Source organism: Perna viridis, chromosome 5, assembly GCF_037379345.1.
Source record: "Perna viridis isolate PV_CMFRI_1.1 ecotype Kerala chromosome 5, ASM3737934v1, whole genome shotgun sequence".
Lineage (NCBI taxonomy): Eukaryota > Metazoa > Mollusca > Bivalvia > Mytilida > Mytilidae > Perna > Perna viridis.
In genome coordinates this window covers 7,912,755-7,929,662 of record NC_142449.1, presented here as the reverse complement: position 1 = coordinate 7,929,662, position 16,908 = coordinate 7,912,755, and the positions used below count along the sequence as shown (strand labels likewise).

General features: G+C 31.3%; 1 protein-coding gene across 2 annotated transcripts; it reads right to left on the bottom strand.

The window, feature by feature from the left end:
- Positions 1-7,755: 7,755 nt before the first annotated feature.
- On the bottom strand, positions 7,756-13,733 carry LOC148615817 (cilia- and flagella-associated protein 90-like). 2 transcript variants are annotated; one of them, XM_088582438.1, is made up of 4 exons: positions 13,530-13,732; positions 10,982-11,005; positions 9,240-9,359; positions 7,756-8,436 (listed from the first exon to the last, which is right to left on the bottom strand). In XM_088582438.1, exons 1-4 carry the CDS (start codon positions 13,668-13,670, stop codon positions 8,293-8,295), a joined length of 429 nt encoding a protein of 142 aa, XP_088438564.1. In that variant the 5' UTR covers positions 13,671-13,732; the 3' UTR covers positions 7,756-8,292. The 2 variants fall into 2 exon arrangements, with proteins under 2 accessions (XP_088438564.1, XP_088438565.1); XM_088582439.1 differs by lacking the exon at positions 10,982-11,005 and having other exon boundaries at positions 13,530-13,733.
- Between the last annotated feature and the right edge of the window lie 3,175 nt (positions 13,734-16,908).

The following is a 16,908-nucleotide window of genomic DNA, read 5'->3' as shown; positions in this document are numbered from 1 at the left end:
TCTATTGTTCCAGAACAATTGAAAGGTCTGTCCCATCAATTCTCTCCTGACAACTATCATGTTCATGAGAAATGACTTTTACCTCACGGCTAATGGCATATTGTGTTGTAGCCTGAAAGATATAGCTCGATCGACAGTATTTATTTCTTGTATATATTTTAAAAGGCGAGGTTTTTGACAATTATTAAATTTGCAAAATAGTTCTGATTCTTATAAGAAATATGAATTCTGTATAACTGTGTTGCAATAAACTATTTTTTACTGTCTATTTCATCAACACAATCAGTAGAGAACAAAATGAACTTGTGATTTTCATGAAAATAGATAAATTCAAAGGGAGATAATTATAAAGTATTGCAAAGCAAAAGGTCTCAATTGTCATTTCCAGATCAAATGGCCACCCCTCTATGCAGTACAAAAATACACTTAACCTAGAATTATGCATTGTAAAGGTATTATTTGAATGTATTGAACAAATGTGGTCAAAATAAAACTCTGATTGTGGACTCTAAATTGGTACTTTTAAGTCTACAAAAGTATTAGTACTGTGTATTAGTGTGAATAACGTGCCTTCACTGTGTAAGTTGGAACAACAATGTCGGAACAAAGTGACTTTACAAAATTACTGTACAATAACTGTTAAATATTTTGATAACCAAGAAGTCGGTCTCTGTTCTTGTTATTTTAAGGAACTAAAAGAGTTAATGTAAATTGATTCAGTACATGAGTACTTTGATTTTCCTATTTTAATGACAATTGAAAATTATTAATACATGTTTATTGATGGTGATATTCTCGCTATGCTGTTGTTTAAATGTTCGGCCATGAATGGAGTTTTTTTGCATTGAAAGATCGTAAATAGTAGTTTTTACTGATAAAAAGCTGGACATCCCCGATTTAGGTGCCCATGACAGGTCTAAGCCACTTTTTAAATAATGTATTGGAAGTATACTTTTAAAGACAGTTTTCAGAAACTAATATTCACGCATGTATTAACATTATTTACTTATTGTCTTATAATATAGGGTTATTGCATGAATACTGGTGAATATCGTCCGAAGCAGAATATTATATTGTACGAGCTTGCGAGTTTTTTTCTAAAAAAAAATGCATTAATTACGATAAGAACTGTTGCTTTCAACGTGTGCACCAATTTTCAAAGAGAGAGGTGATTTTCAATAACCAAAACCGACAAAGACACCACTAAAGGAATTCGTTGTATGAATATAGTTCTAAATGTCGGTGGAGAGTTTTCCTATATAGATACATATTTGGACAGTAAATCCCGCGTTACCAGTAGTTATAACTCATACTATAAAGACTTAGACAAAAAAACTACAGCAAAAAAGTGCCTAATAGAGATTCAGAAATGACCGTACAAATGAGGTAAAATATCCTGTCAAAGTTTGACAAAGAACCAAGAAATCCAAAAACATACTGCAAATCATTTAAGATCAACAGTGAAGGTCCCAAGTCTGTACGACTTACGGTTTAAAAGTTTAGTGACCAACCGAACAATTTCATTTTAGGTCGCGAAATCGCGTAACCAGGGAAACCTCAAAACTTTTCGAAACTTTGTCAAATAGTACTGCCCCGAGTTTCTAAAAGATATGGAGCTTTCGGTTTGTGTGTATCTAAAACGGTTTCAGAAATTTTAGCAAAATTAGTTTTTCCGCTACGGGGCAGATAACTCTAGACCGACAAATGATCACGTCTCACAGGGTGAATTCCAGAGTCCTCTGTCAGATTGCAAAAGATTGTCAAAATCTTGTCGTGATACGTTCAGCCAAAACTTTGGCAAAATGCCTGACGGAAAAAAAAAGAATAATAATAATAATAATAATCAGAAGAAATACAAGAAGGTCTTCCCGTTGAAATGGGAAAGACCTTAATAAGTTACTGACATCCCAGCTCCAGACCAGTTTAAACCTACAAAAAGTTAAGTACCTCGTAAGTCATACAATAACGACACAACCCATATCATGCCGAAAACTACTTCTAGATATAGCGTGTTAGTTTTTTTTATCTAAATACCTATGAGCGAATCAATGTTAATACAAAAAGAGGGCTATTAACAACGATTTGACAACGAGAAAACTACGTCCCTTATAAAATTAGCCTATCTATGGGTTTAGTCAACTTGAACTTTCCGTGCTATGTGGAGATTATTGCCATAAAATATAGGTTGGGAGATACCCGCACGTATTAATCGTTTATAAGAACACACGTCTTTTAGAATGAGTTCTTTGTACCGGTTGAAAAAAAAATTAATGTTTTTACGAGCTTATGATATGGAAAATTTCTCGGTTATTTAAAGATTTATTTCGTTAAAATGCGAAACATTGTTCGAACCAGTTGTGATTTGTAAACACCACATGATGGTGACAAGGGGACGTCGCAATCTAAAAATGGATAGTAAACAATAGGGAATGAAAAATCATTCCCTTTTGTCGTTAATTTTATTAAGTTTACCAAATACAATATGAAAAAAAGAGTATTTTTTATTATCGATATTTGCTTTATTTAATTTTTCCACGTAATGGTGTATATACAAGGGCATCATTTTTGTCTCTGATGCATAAAAAAAGGTTTCTGAGGCAGTAAGAGGTTTTAAATGGACTGCATGCATCAATGCGAAGTGTGAGGGTAAATCTTGTTCCATTGTTCCAAAGTAAGGTTTTACAGAAGAGTTTGGTAGAACACCTACTCCTTAACCAATCAATTGATTTTGATGTGATTGTAGGAAATCTGTTATTGTTGGGTGCTTCCAAGTGGAATCATTTTACGAAGTTGAACTATGAAATACAGTTATGGAGCTATTATTGGTAACTAGATTTTGTACAGTATGTTTTTGGTGATTTTTCGTGGCCTTGGTCTTTTTTTTTCGTTTCGGATGCTTGTCCATTATTTCCAAGTTGTCTGCTGCACTTGCAGTATGATACTTCGTTAGAAATGAATGATTTCGCCCTGATGGTAATGTTGGTCATTAATGTGTCTTTTGAACTGTTGTTGGGGCCTTTCAGAGCTAACTTGAAGGTGGTAAACCTTTTGTAGACCTTTTGGTGATCTTTTTAATATTTACTATTTTTATAGGGGTTATACGATGATGTATTTGTTGCGCTTCACCACACCCCCTTTCCCTTTTCTATCATATTAATCGACTTATCACGTACTGTCAGATTGTTTTACGGGGAAATTTCCAACATCATGTATTGTACATTTAAATGGCTTCTATAACATAATTATGCACCCCGGCAAATATATGTAAAAAAATCATTTGTTTGCTTCATTATCCTGGCTGAAGAATTCCGGAGTAAACAAGCGTAACAATGAAACTGAATACATATATTTGTAGCTTGAGGTATACATATATAGTAAAAACCCATGGCCAATATTTATTTTCGGAAAAAGCATGAATTTATTAATAATTGAGTCATTTTCAACTCGGCTTCCCCACTTTAAAAGGCTAGGATCAATTTGTTGTGTTGTGGCTTGAACCCAATGGAAATTGGGGACCATTTTTCTGAAGTTAATTGATTAATTTGAAATTGTATTACAAGGTGCCATACCACAAAGGAAAACTTGGATGTTGTCATTTAAACAGTACAGTTATAGGGACCACTTCTTTTCTGATCATATTCTAATCAAATGTCAAATGTTTAATCACAATTCAGTTCTAAAGTTGTATCAACTTGAGTTATGTATCCATACTCATCCCACATGTTAAATCTTCAACATTTGCAGTTGTATCAATTTCATCATGTGAAATATTTTATTAGCTTAATTGGCGTTCGTCATCGTCTGCCATCGTTAACTTAACTTTAAAAATCTTCTCCTCTGAAACTACTCAGTGGATTATTACCAAACTTGGTCACCAGATCTTTGGATTATTTATTTTAAAAATTGTGTCGATTATATAGATCAAGCGTAAAATATAGTCACTGTTGCTACCTTTAGACCACATTTGTCAAGTCGCCAATTTCTACATAGATCTCGAAAACTAAGAGATATTGGAAAATAAATGTGTTCCTCTTCAGCTTGGCGAGCTGTACAATATTCTCTATTGAGTTGAAATTGTAGAACGAGTCCTCGTTAGAGCTATTGTCCTTGAAAGAGGGAAAATGACATTTTGCAGTTTTTAGTCAATATCTAAAAATATATAAAAGATAGAGAGAGAAAAAAAAACGATTATGCTACAAAAGTCCTCATTTGGTCGAAGTTGTTACACGACGTACTGTTAGAGCTATTTCTATTGAAATACAGTAACTATTACGTGTTTCTTTAAGCAGTTTTAACCCGATATCTTGAAGAAATAAAAATTTCAATTGATGTAATGATAAAGCCTACAAAAGCCTCCATTGGGTCAGGCTGTAAGACTTCTTAATGTTAGAACTATTGTCCTTGAAAGGCAACAATATTGTAATGTTACTTATTTATTTTTTTTACAAGATATGCTTATCTTTAACCTTATTGGAGTCAAAGGAGTACAGAATTGGGCCTACACACAGGGGCTTGCTCCCATTATCAAATAGGCATCCCGATAAGTATTCCGACTAGTATTCGTGTCGGGCTGCCTATTTGGTAGTAGGAGCAAGCCCCCGTGGCCACATCCCATAAAGTCAACTTTTCTATTTTTTGTCCGATTTTCGATTTTGAGAAAAAAAATATTGGATTCCTCATGAAAATCTATGCCTGCATTTTTCAATTAGACTTCAGATATCTCTTACATTTTTTAAAGTTTTAATGGGTCGAAGGTGTCACACCTAAAAATCTACTTTTATAGTGTCCATACTTGTCCAAACTGTTCACGGTTTGACTTTTGCAGTTGTATCAAGCTACACTATGGAAAGCATTTTATTGTAGAATTATCAAACTTAGTCTGTTTTTCATATTTATCACTAATAGAATCACGTGAACGCAACTACTCTGAAATCCCTTGTTGAATTTCTTCATACTGGCAGGATTTGTATTTAGGTGTAGTTGTTTACACTATACTGCCATTTTTTAAGAACAAAATATGTAGGAGTGTAGGGATTTTTCTATTAATTTTCAGCCTTCCTCAATAGTAGAAAATCTTGGGAGTGCATCTCCTTTGAAACACCTTGGTGGTTAATTCCTGTTATGTAGAATATTTTGTTATGAAGTCACCATTTAATTTTATGAAACATTAATGGGCAACTTCAAATCGCATCAGTGGTTTTGGGCATATGGGTATAAATCTAGTTCATTTTCTGTTATAATTTTCAAGATCTTGAACTGGAAGAAAAGCATTTTTTTTTGTCTTTCAAGGGCAATAACAGTTTCAGAACTATAGCAGTCTTGTGTCCATACTTGCCCGAGCTGTTCACAGTTTTCATCTTTGGTTGTAATAAAGCAATATATTTTCAATGATAGTCTATATTTTCCTATCATGAAACTGAGATGGAGAAGTATTTTTAACTCATCTAGCCCGAAGGACCATGTGAGCTATTGCCATCACTATATGTCCGTCGTCCGTCGTTGACTTTTTTTATATGACCGCAATTTTTGTTTCCGGTCGTATACTGGTATCACCTTGTCGGTGGCACCATCCATCGTCGTTGGAGTCCGTTCGTTTAATTTATTTACGAAAACTTGAGTGAAACTTATACATATACAATCTTTTGGAAATTTTAAGACATTGTTCCAATGAACATGATGGAGGGCCTTATAGTTTTTGGGAGATTCTTGTCCCACCCCTTTTGGAAATAAGGAACTTAAAGGGAAAAAATATGTGTTACCATTAAAATTGATAAAAAAGCTTATTGTTGATCCCAATATTAATGATTCAGATGTCAATCTGTGCCTTTTGGAATTCTGTTTTTTTTTTCAAATTTTGTAGGATAGGCTTATCTTTATTTATTTATATTTTTTTAGTTAAAGGGATACAAAATTGTGTCATGTCCTAAAAAAGGTCGACACTTTTATTTTTGGTCCGATTTCGATTGTTTTAATTAGATTCCTTATGAACCTGTCTGCGTATTTCAATCAGATGTTAGGTATCTCTAACAGTTTTCGAGTAAAAAATGGTCAAATGTGTTACACCCCCAAAAAAGTCGACTTTTTTATTTTTTGTTCGATTTTGAAATTTTAAAATTAATTTCAGTTTTTGTCGATGTATGCAGAATGAACTAGCGTGCCAAAAACTAATATTATGTCCACACTTGCCCCAACGGTCCAGGGTTCGACAACTGCGGTCGCACTGCGCAGCGCCCCGCGAAGCTGTTTATTAAACATTTCCTGAAACTGCTCTATAGATTGTAACCAAACAAATGATTGTTCCTTAGAGTATTTTTCAATAATCCATGTGTGTGGATTTCGGATTTTGCAAAAAAGTATGACCACGGATAATAAAAAAAAGTCCATAGGGGTAAAATTGAAGAATTTAGCAAATAACTAAAACATAGCTGGGTTTAGCTAATATCTGGCAGGATGTAAAACTGTCCAGCATGATGAAAAGTTTTTAGAGAGATCTGAGTTATAGGTCTAGAAAAGACTTTTTTCCCTTTATTGTATATTTCCAACTTTGAAAGTCTTCTCCTCTGAAACTACTGGATGGATTTTAACCAAACTTGGCCTGAAAGTTCCTTGGGATCTTAAACATTCTATATGCGGAGATTTTTTATCCGTCGGTAAACATGGCTACCATTACTATAAATAGACCAGGAGTCAAACAGCAGTTTTTGCATGCAACTGATAACTCGTACGGTTTAGTCAAATTCCGATATGAGATCTATCAATGGTTAAATTTTCGTTTAAATCTGGTAGCCCATGTTGAAGTTATTGCCCATTTTTCGACGTTTTTTTTTTTTTTTGCTATTTTAATGTTAATACTTTCATTTTTTTTTTTACTCGCAACTATTAAAGGAAATTAAAACCAACTTCATATGAATGTTCCTTAGGGTATCCTGTTTACAACTGATTTTGGGATTTTAGATCCATCAAAAAACATTGCCACTGTTACTGAAAATAGAACATAGCGGTCAGACATCAGTTTTTCACATATATCTTCTAAATCATTCGGTTTAGCCAAAGCCTGAGGGAGTGAAAGAGTTCAACACGATGAGGTCTATCAGTGGTCAAATTCTCGTGTAAATGTATTTAGCCATGTTGGAGTTGTTGCCCTTTTTTGTTTTTTTTCTATGCTACTTATAATTTTATGACTAAAAATCTTCTCCTCAGAAACTACTGAACAGAATCTAATAAAAGTTGGTATAATTGTTGGTGTCCTGTACAAAAATTACCTTTTGGATTTGTAATCTGTGAAAGGTACTAAAGGTAGAACATTGGGGTCAAACAGCAGTTTTCACATACAATTCCTAAACCATTACGTTTGGCCAAATTCTGACTGGGTAAAAGTATTCAGCATGATGCAATTTTTGTGTGGTTAAATTTCGTGCAAATCTGTTTAGCCATTTTGGCGTTATTGCCTTTCTCTTGCTTTTTTTTTTAATCTGATCATTTAATGTTTGTAAAAATTTTCTCCTCAGAAACTACAGGACAGAATTCAATGAAAGTTCATATAATTGTTCTTCAGGTATAAGAATTAGGAATTTTTATACAAGAGAAAACATGGCAGCTTTTACAAAAATTAGAATGTGGCATAAGCCAGGTGAGCCATTCAGGCTCTTTAAAGCTCTTTAGTTGTAGCATGTATTACATTAGCATAGTTTCAAAACAAATTGTTCTCTTGCCAACTGATACTTGAAAGGACTGCAACAAATACCAAAATAAAGATGGCATCAGTAACATTTTTATTCACTCTGACATGTTCAACAATTATCACATCTTCACAATCAGAAAAATAACAAAACTTTTACAAATGTGTGTTCAATATATCACATGGTATCTACAAAGCATCATATCAACTTGGCATAACTTAATCAGCTTTAAATTTGAGAGCACAAGAAAATAATAATTAACTTCTCAGAACCTTTCGTAATACTGCACAGCAGTACTTTTGTTAACCATCAAATAATAATGTAATTCACAAATTCATGTAAGAATATTTACATTATCTCCCTTTGAAAACTTATTTTGATATTTTAAAAATATATAATAATGATACAAGCATGATTTGGTAGTTCATTTAATCTTATGAACGAACTTGAAACCATAATATCTATGAATAAACCAGAAAAATACACATTCATTCTTTGTACTTTGTATAATACAACAATCCCAGAATTGCACATTAAATTATATATTTTAGTCCATGCTGAAAAATGCATAAACTGGGTCCACATCATAAGAAAAAGTAAAAGGTCCATTACATCAAGAAGTAATTCCATTTCTACGGAAGAACTCTGCTTTTACTCGTGCGATTCTCACATGTTTTCTGTCTGGATTGTCAGCAAACATGTCTAATCTATGTCCATATTCTGTTGATGATAGCGTTGGTACATCTTTCTGTTTTTCCTAAAATTAATAAAATTCATTATTGATACCGGTAATAGCAATAATCTTAAATAGTGAAAACTAACATAAACTAAAGCATGTATTTTCTGATAAAAGGAAATGCATACTTGATCCAGGCAACAATCGTTTATATTCTTAATTTTTCAACTGAAAACCAGCTATTGATTTTATAAAAAGTTGTATACATGTGAAAAATTTATTGTAAGTAATGATGCCATAAATACAATTCTGTTTTCTACTAATATCATATGACCAGTTTTACACTAAAGAATTTTTGTTCAATTGGCACCCAAATTCCTAAATACATCAACAGATATGAATTTGGTTTTTGGGGGTATTTTTTCATCATAATTTTTTTTCACACAAATAAAAACAGATGACTATGTGTTCAATATCAAAAGTAAGTTTTAATATTAAGCTTTATAAGAAAAGATCAAGGATAATATACATTTCAGCAACAACTTTTTCACATCCAACTAAGGTAGGCAACTCTGGCACAAGAAAATCATAATGGTTTCAGGAACACTGCATTTCTCAATAATTTCAAGTAAAATTGATACTTACTTGTTTAGCCTCGGGTAAGGAACTGTTTCCCAAATGATAAAGTACTAAGTAGAAGTTATGAATTAAATAATATATGATATACCGATTAAGAAGTTAAGAATATATAAATTGTTTTCTCACTGGTATATAAGTTTCTTGTTTTTTGACACATTTCCATCAGATGTATTTATAAAATGATATTAGGAGTAAACAAATGCTTTAGGTTTTTTCTAAATAATACCTGTACATGAATATATTACCTCATCATTTACTACAAGCCCTCGAGATTTTGCATGTTCTCTATCATCTCTGTGCAATTTATTGTTGAAACCAAATTCTTTTCTAAAAAGTCTATCATACGTCAGTTTTGGATATCGCTCCTAAAAGTAAAGCATTGAATAACGGTTGAATTCAAAATAATTAATAACATACAATCCATATCACATATGATGGGGTCTACACATAATTGTTCTCTTCCATTTACTTAGTTGACTGTTGACAGATTTACAATACATAATTTCATGTAAACAAGCAGAAAAAAAAGAAATTAATCCAAACTAATTTTTAATATTTCTGATCTGATTCCTATAATCCTGGTAAATGTTGAAAGAAACCTGATATAGAATCTGTACAGACCTTGTATACTGTAGTTTCCAAGAAAGCATCTACGAAAATCTAATTCAATGTAAAGTGATTGGGCTTCTTACAAACTGAAAGAAACTGAATGTGGTTGTCGTGTAATATGTTTTCACCATTTAAAATAAAAAACTTAATTTAGATAAACATTGTGGTGTGTTTACTGAGCATGTGTAAATGATTTCATTCTAGTGTTAGGTCCCTAAAATCAGCTGGGTGATATATGTACCAAAGCAATCACATCTATATTATCTGGACTATATTACGGAAAGCTGTAATTGGTTAAGCTATAAAAACATAAGCATTATCCTCAACAATTCTATCTAGCAACACAAAAACACAACAGCAGTTCATGTGGTGAAACATTTCAAAAATATAAAATTTTACAAACACTGATGTCTCCTTAAGAAACATTTAAAGTACTGATTTCTTTTATAATTCATGCAATATAATTAATTGTTTTAATTCAAAAGTTAACTTATTCAGTCTGTACATCAATAATCAAGAAAATAGGTGATAATCCCCATGACAATGATACTTTTCACTGTTGATAACATAGAATCAGTGAATATGTTCAAGTTGTGTAGTTTTCATAAGTTTAAATTTCTATGAGAAAAAGTGAAAAATGTAATCAGTACAAGAAATCTCGTAAGAGGACACTATAAATGGTTTTGAAGTTGGTAAATATATAACTGGCAATATCTTTATGTAAATATATACAAAAACTCCTTGTTCAGACTGGCTGGGAAAACATGGTAACAGGTACAAAAACCAAATTTAAAGCATCTAGTCAAATAAGAGACTTTGAATAAAAATTTAAAGTTTTATTTTGTCTTTTCAACTATATGCAAGTTATTTTATTTACAGCAATATAAATGTAAAGGCATGAATGATTCCACCAATATTCATATATTAACTCTCAAAGAAAATAACACCAAAGAAAGATTTTGTTTTCCCAAACTGAGAAGTAATGTAACTTAACATGTACATATCATTATTTAAATTTGTAATTCTTTCAAAATCAATTTTGAATAAATAACCTTTTTAAACTTTTGAATATCATATCTTTAGCTAGTGATGGACTTCACTTATCCATTGAATTTACTCAATTACAGTAAAGATAAAGCAAAGTTCTTCTGAAGTTTCATTTTTGATGTCGATGCTAAAACTTTAACTTTGAAGTGATCAAAAGAAAAAAACAAATACAGGTATTTGTTAATCGAAAGATGTACCAAGCATGCTGTTTAAAAATAGCCACAATCAAAACAATATTCTATTTGATATTTTCTTCTTAGTGAGCTAAAGTATATATTCCACAAATTTTAGCCCTATAGATGCAAAACCTCATCACTTTGCAATTTAATACCTGATCTTCATGCTCATATTCCATCTGTAAGAAAAATCTTGCAAATGACAAATACTATAATTTCAAATATAAGAAATTAATAAATACAGATAATTTAAACCAAATTCACACTTACATATTATTAATTGGTACAAGCAAGCTTATGTGTCAAACTTCTGGTTTTAATAGCATATTTCCTTTTTAAACAAGTCTTGAATCAAGCATTTTCCAAATATTTAAGTCTATCTATATATATATATATATAATTACCGAGAACATTGCCATGATGAACTACTGGAGGTCAATTACTATAATATTGTTACTCCATTAAAGTAAAGCCTCTGAGTTAAAAACTAACAAAAAGTAAAAAAAAATCACAAATTAACTTCTTTAAAGTGGTCTAAATTAGCTACAAAGAAAGGAGAACCCATTATTTCCTTCCCACCAACTGATTTAAAGAAAAGTTAACTTGAATAAGCTTGATGCAAGATGCTACAAATGTTTCAATTACAGTCTCACTAATTACCGACAAGAGGTGTCAAGAAGCGACAAGAAATTGATGTAGCGACAAGAAACTAAAAAATATCAACAAGAGGAGAGAGACTATATTTATTTGCTGTTTGAATTATAAAAAGATGAAAAAAAATAGAAATTATTGTATGAAGTTATAAATCCTTGGTTATATTTAAAAAAGAAATGTACATGCAAAGTTGATAAAAACAGAGGCATTAATACACATTAATGTCTCTGGTAAAAATTTGCTTTATAAGGTTAAAAATTTTGAGAAACTAATATTAATCAAATATATCATTTTAAATGACATTTTAAACTATAATAAAGAAATAAATTGATGAAAAGGGTGAAAAATAACGTAATTTGCAAAGATTTGAGTTAAAAACATGCTAGGTTTTTATCAAAAGATTAAGATATATGTTATCTATTTCTTTGATGTTATATGCTATTTTTATTTTTTTTAAAATATTTGAAATCATTCTTAAAGGATGCAGATATGTCAAGATTACAGATCATTCTAAATTCCGATAGATTTGTATATTTACGCATATCAGCTAATCGGATTAATTATGACATTCATCCACGCGCCAGTCAACAAGGTGTTAATCACTGACTTATGGTGGCATGTGAGGTAGTTATGATATTAATTATCTAAAAGAAGCCACTCACCCTTTCATCTCACAATCAAGAGCCTTGGTAGCTAGAATTGTTGTTGTAACCATCAGAATCAAACACACTGATTATTTTGATGTAAAAATAAAAAATAATATTGGCCGCAATAAGTTTTTTTTTAGCAACATAATTTATGAAGCCATAGACCAGAAAAGTAAGTAAAGTAAAAACACTGTTGATGATTCTAATCATGGTTGTTTTATTAGTCGTTTAAGTTCAAAGGGTTACTAATACAGAACTTGTTTTTCTACCAAGCTGACTGAAGCTAAAACTTAACTCATCTTATACATGTATTTTAAATTTTTAAACACGTTCACTTCATTTGAAACTAAACAAAAATATATTAAAAAAAAAAAAACACAACAATCATTTTGGAACTTTGGTTAACTTTAAGCATGTGTATAATGCACAAACCACAATAAAATATAGCATCAGAAATTTTGATATATACAGATGGGTAACTTTACTATTAAGTCACAAAATTTATTTTGCTCAAAGAATCATTTCCTCTTCATTCTTTTGTCACTAACTCTTGTATATTTAACCTTACATGGTAAATTCATATCAACCATGCATGTACAAAAGTTTTTTGTTTTTTTGTTTTTTGTGTTTTGTTTTTTTTAATATAACTTCTTACAATCTTCTCCATTTTCAGTTCTCCTATTAAAAAAAATTTTTTTTTTCATCTTTTTATTATTCAAACAGCAAATAAATATAGTCTATCTCCTGTTATCAGTATTTTTTTTATTTCTTGTCGCTAATTCAAAGTTTCTTGACACTAATTCAAATTTCTTGTCGCATCTTGTCGGCAATTAGTGAGACCCTTCAATTATCATCATTGTCAAATATCCATATCATTGATTGATTCTTGTACCAAGTGGATAGAAAAAAAAATCCAGCCTATTTGTGGGAATCCTAAAACCATTGTATTTAGACTGGTCATACAGAAATCGAAAAACTGTGTGGTTGGACTAGTTGTTTGGCAAATAACTATCAGCAAGAGAAGTACAAAAAACTATTGGGATTCGGATCTGGAGAATTTGCCAGGAAAGAAAACACCCCCAGAGCCAAATCCCAAATGGAAGTAGAAAAAAAGTTCCTGTAACGAAGATAATCTACATAATTCCCAAGTATTCAAGTCAGAATTGAAATTCATATTTCGATTACTTAAAAAAATAAAAAAAATATATTCAATTCAAATACTATTCTCATTTCAAAAGTGACATAGCTTAAATGAGTTTTTTCTGGCTTGCAATTTTGTCCACTCACAGGTTACATCTATAAGTACAAAAATGCATCATTCTCTTGCTTTTCAGCCAGGCAAAATTTATCATTCATTGCAGGTATCCAATGTAAACAATGGTCATTGAAAATGAAAGCTTACGTTTTTAGGCGTATTGAAAACTGTTCGTTCTGGTGGTTCTTTTCTTTCAGTAGGCACAAAAGCAAATGCTGATAATTCACATGTTCTGCCTTTCAGTGTAAATGAATCGCTATCTGTATCTACTTTGATGGTATGGGACATTTTTCTGACACAGCAGACTCAAACTTCCGTTACCAAGCACTTGCTGAACGTTGCTACACTCCGGAGTACTTATTCGTACTCGATGTAGAAAACAAATATTTACGTATAATATAGGGACAAACAATAACATTGGCTTTTTGTACAAACACTATTGTAACGATCGTTCTATCTAATAAAATTTGTGTATATCAAAGGAATGAAAATTGTTATTATTTATCACCTGATACCGAAAAAAACGGACATATTTTAGGCAATATAATTCTGTCCAATATTTCACATATCTGTTGTCATTTTACATGCTTTCGTTAATCGACTTTTAATTCAATTTTCATTTCTTCTACATCTTACATTTATGTGAGAATGTAAGTCTGCGTAGCATAGTGATATTCGCTATATCAATATATAATCCCCCTTTTTACATTTCCAACATGGCTGAAAATGGTTTGTTTACAATTCAAATCCACTTCCTCATCTAATCAAAACTGCCCCTGTAATTGTATTTTGGTTAAATTCACACAACCCAAGCTACTATTTCTTTGTTTTCGCCCCTGTCACTCCCCAATTGTTCTATTTAATATTTTGATTTCTAAAATAACTGTTCATCAGTTCATGATTCATTTTTCTGTCTGATAGTGATTATAGAACATATTCAGAAAAAGATAGGAAGTACCTAAGGGAAAGCCTTTTGCAAGAAGCCAATAGGACAAGTATATAAAACAGTGTTGGAAAATAATAAAAAAAAAAAAAGCTGTCAGCTCTGTGATGTTAATATCTATCTGCAATAATTTTGCTTAATTTGCAGATAGTGAAACATGGGCTGTACTATTGCATGGACTCCCCAGAAAATCATAATGATGTTTTTAATTTCATCACTTGAGGTTAAGTGGCTAATACCTCCATCAATCTTAATGAGCAGAAAGATTCATAAAGGGTGTTATGTCATCAGCTGGCAAACTTGTTTACAACCCCTAAAATGTAGGGTGTTCTGCTCGTTTTAAAAATGAAAAGTTATCCTGATATGAAATATTGTTAAAAAGTGGGAATATTTGCTTTATTTCTAGTTAATTTTTGCAAAGTAAGCATATTTTTTTTCTAAGTTGCAGACTTAAGTAAAACTCAACATTTCTAGGCTCACGACTTTAAATATTAAAATGAAAAAAAAAAACCACTTCCTTTAGAAAATATTCTGTAAACCTATTAATTTTCGAGGTTGCTAATTTTTGTGGAATCTGTCAAATAAAGATATTTGTGGGTATCAATTTTCATGGCTTCAAAAAAAATACCAGTGCTGTATGGTGATGAAATTCATTTCGTGGGTACTATATTTCATGGCTTTCTGTCCACCGTGAAAATAGCGAAAACTAGAACACTGTGAAAAGTAATATGTTTACAATACTTCAAATACAAAAAAATATTCCCATTTTTAAATAAAAAGTTTCCAAACTTTCTAATTTTATAATGGATAAAAAACCCACCATATGAGGGGTAGTACCAAAAACAGGGTGTTATTCATAAGTTGAGGTGTTCTTCACAAGTTTTGTTAATATTACCAATCTTAAAAGAAGGAGACTTTCTGTAGACTTTTTACCATGACTATCCCCTGAAATTTTTCAGGATTAGCCTGCATACAGACAATTGAACCAGTCAATTAAAATTTTCTCTCTGTTCCTAAAACGTAAGATCATAATTTGTTGAACAATGAGACAAAGTATTTTTGGGGAATGCACTACCTAATCTACAAATATTGAGATCTCTTAATGACTTAAATGACCATTTATTGCCATTTGAATCATACTTCCATCTTAGCTAATGTCATAATGGCAACCTTGACCATGGGAATTTACTAAAACGTTGACGTTATTATCCTGAAATGATTACATCAAATCATAATTATATGAATCCCGACATTTCTGCAGGCCCCAAAAAGTGAAAAATTACAGAAAGAATGAAAATCGTTAATTAATTAAATTACAGTACATACATATTAACTTGTAAGACAAATATTGTCACTTGCTCTGATTAAAAGTATCTTAATAAAATTGCTTATTTTATGTACTTAAACTACATTCTAAGAACAAAATGAAATATCTGATTGAAATGTAAAACTTGTGATATCTGTGGCACATATAAGTCTGTCATTAACCCACTTACGGTTCCTATTCTCCAGTGAATTCTCAGAACTTCATTATGAATTTGCACAACATCTCCACCATAAATTTGTGGAATACGTTAACTTATCAATGAATATTGAAAATTCATAATTGATGTAAATGAATGTTTATTGTCATCAGAATCTTACTTCTCCCCAAGCTGAGGTCATTGTTACAGCAATGTTAACAATTGGAATGTACAAAAATATGGTCATTATTTTCTCATAATGATTAAAACAAATACTAATTGTAAGAATCTCATCAGTATTGTTATCTGCTTAATTTTAAACATTACTTCAGTCAATTAAAAAAAGATATATTAAAAAGTAAATGACCCAATATTGAGCCTTTGGCTATATCTTCTTGAATATCTGCCAATTGGCTTATAATACCACCTATTTGTATTTGCTTTTTTCTACTTGTTAGATATGAAAAAAAACTAAATTACCGGCTTCCTCGGACAGGCCATAGGAGGTCAGTTATAGTTCAGAATATCATAGGGAAGGTAGTCAAATGCTTTTGATGAGTCCATAAGTATAGCAGACAAATATTTGTTTCATTCCCAAGCAAGTTTCTTATCTTCTAAATGTTTAAGCAGATTTGTTTGACTGCCATGGGATTTCTGAATGTGCACAAAAATTTATCAAAAATATTTTCAAAGAATTCCAAAAGTTGTTCTGCCAGCACTTTTTCAAAACTTTTTTGAAGCAATATTGGAAGGCCTGTAATTGTTAGTTCACCTGGCCGATATACCAAGTGTGCTATGGCCATCATTATGTGTCTGCCACTGTCGTCCGTTGTTGTCCATCGTTGTCATCTGTTAACTTCTTCAAACATTTAATTTTATTTAACAGAAATTTTATCAACACATGTAGCTGTATCTTTTTGTACGTCAAATTTGTTAGGTACAACTCTTACAACTCTGCCTTGAAACCAGGCAGAAGCTTATGATACACGATTCATGCATTTCTGAATCTCAGAACTTTTTTAACTATAAGTAATTGGAAATCCTTCAGTAAGTCTCATTGAAACTCATGACAATAAGAGTCCAAATAAAAATTGGTTGCTGGAAATATTAACACTTAAAA

Excerpts from the sequence above, each read along its gene's own strand:
- LOC148615817 (XM_088582438.1), bottom strand. The coding sequence starts at position 13,670 with ATGTCCCATACCATCAAAGTAGATACAGATAGCGATTCATTTACACTG. Across the intron at positions 9,360-10,981 it reads AATATGAGCATGAAGATCAG|GAGCGATATCCAAAACTGAC; the intron begins GTATTAAATTGC and ends CTTTACTTTTAG. Across the intron at positions 8,437-9,239 it reads GGCTTGTAGTAAATGATGAG|GAAAAACAGAAAGATGTACC; the intron begins GTAATATATTCA and ends TATTAATTTTAG.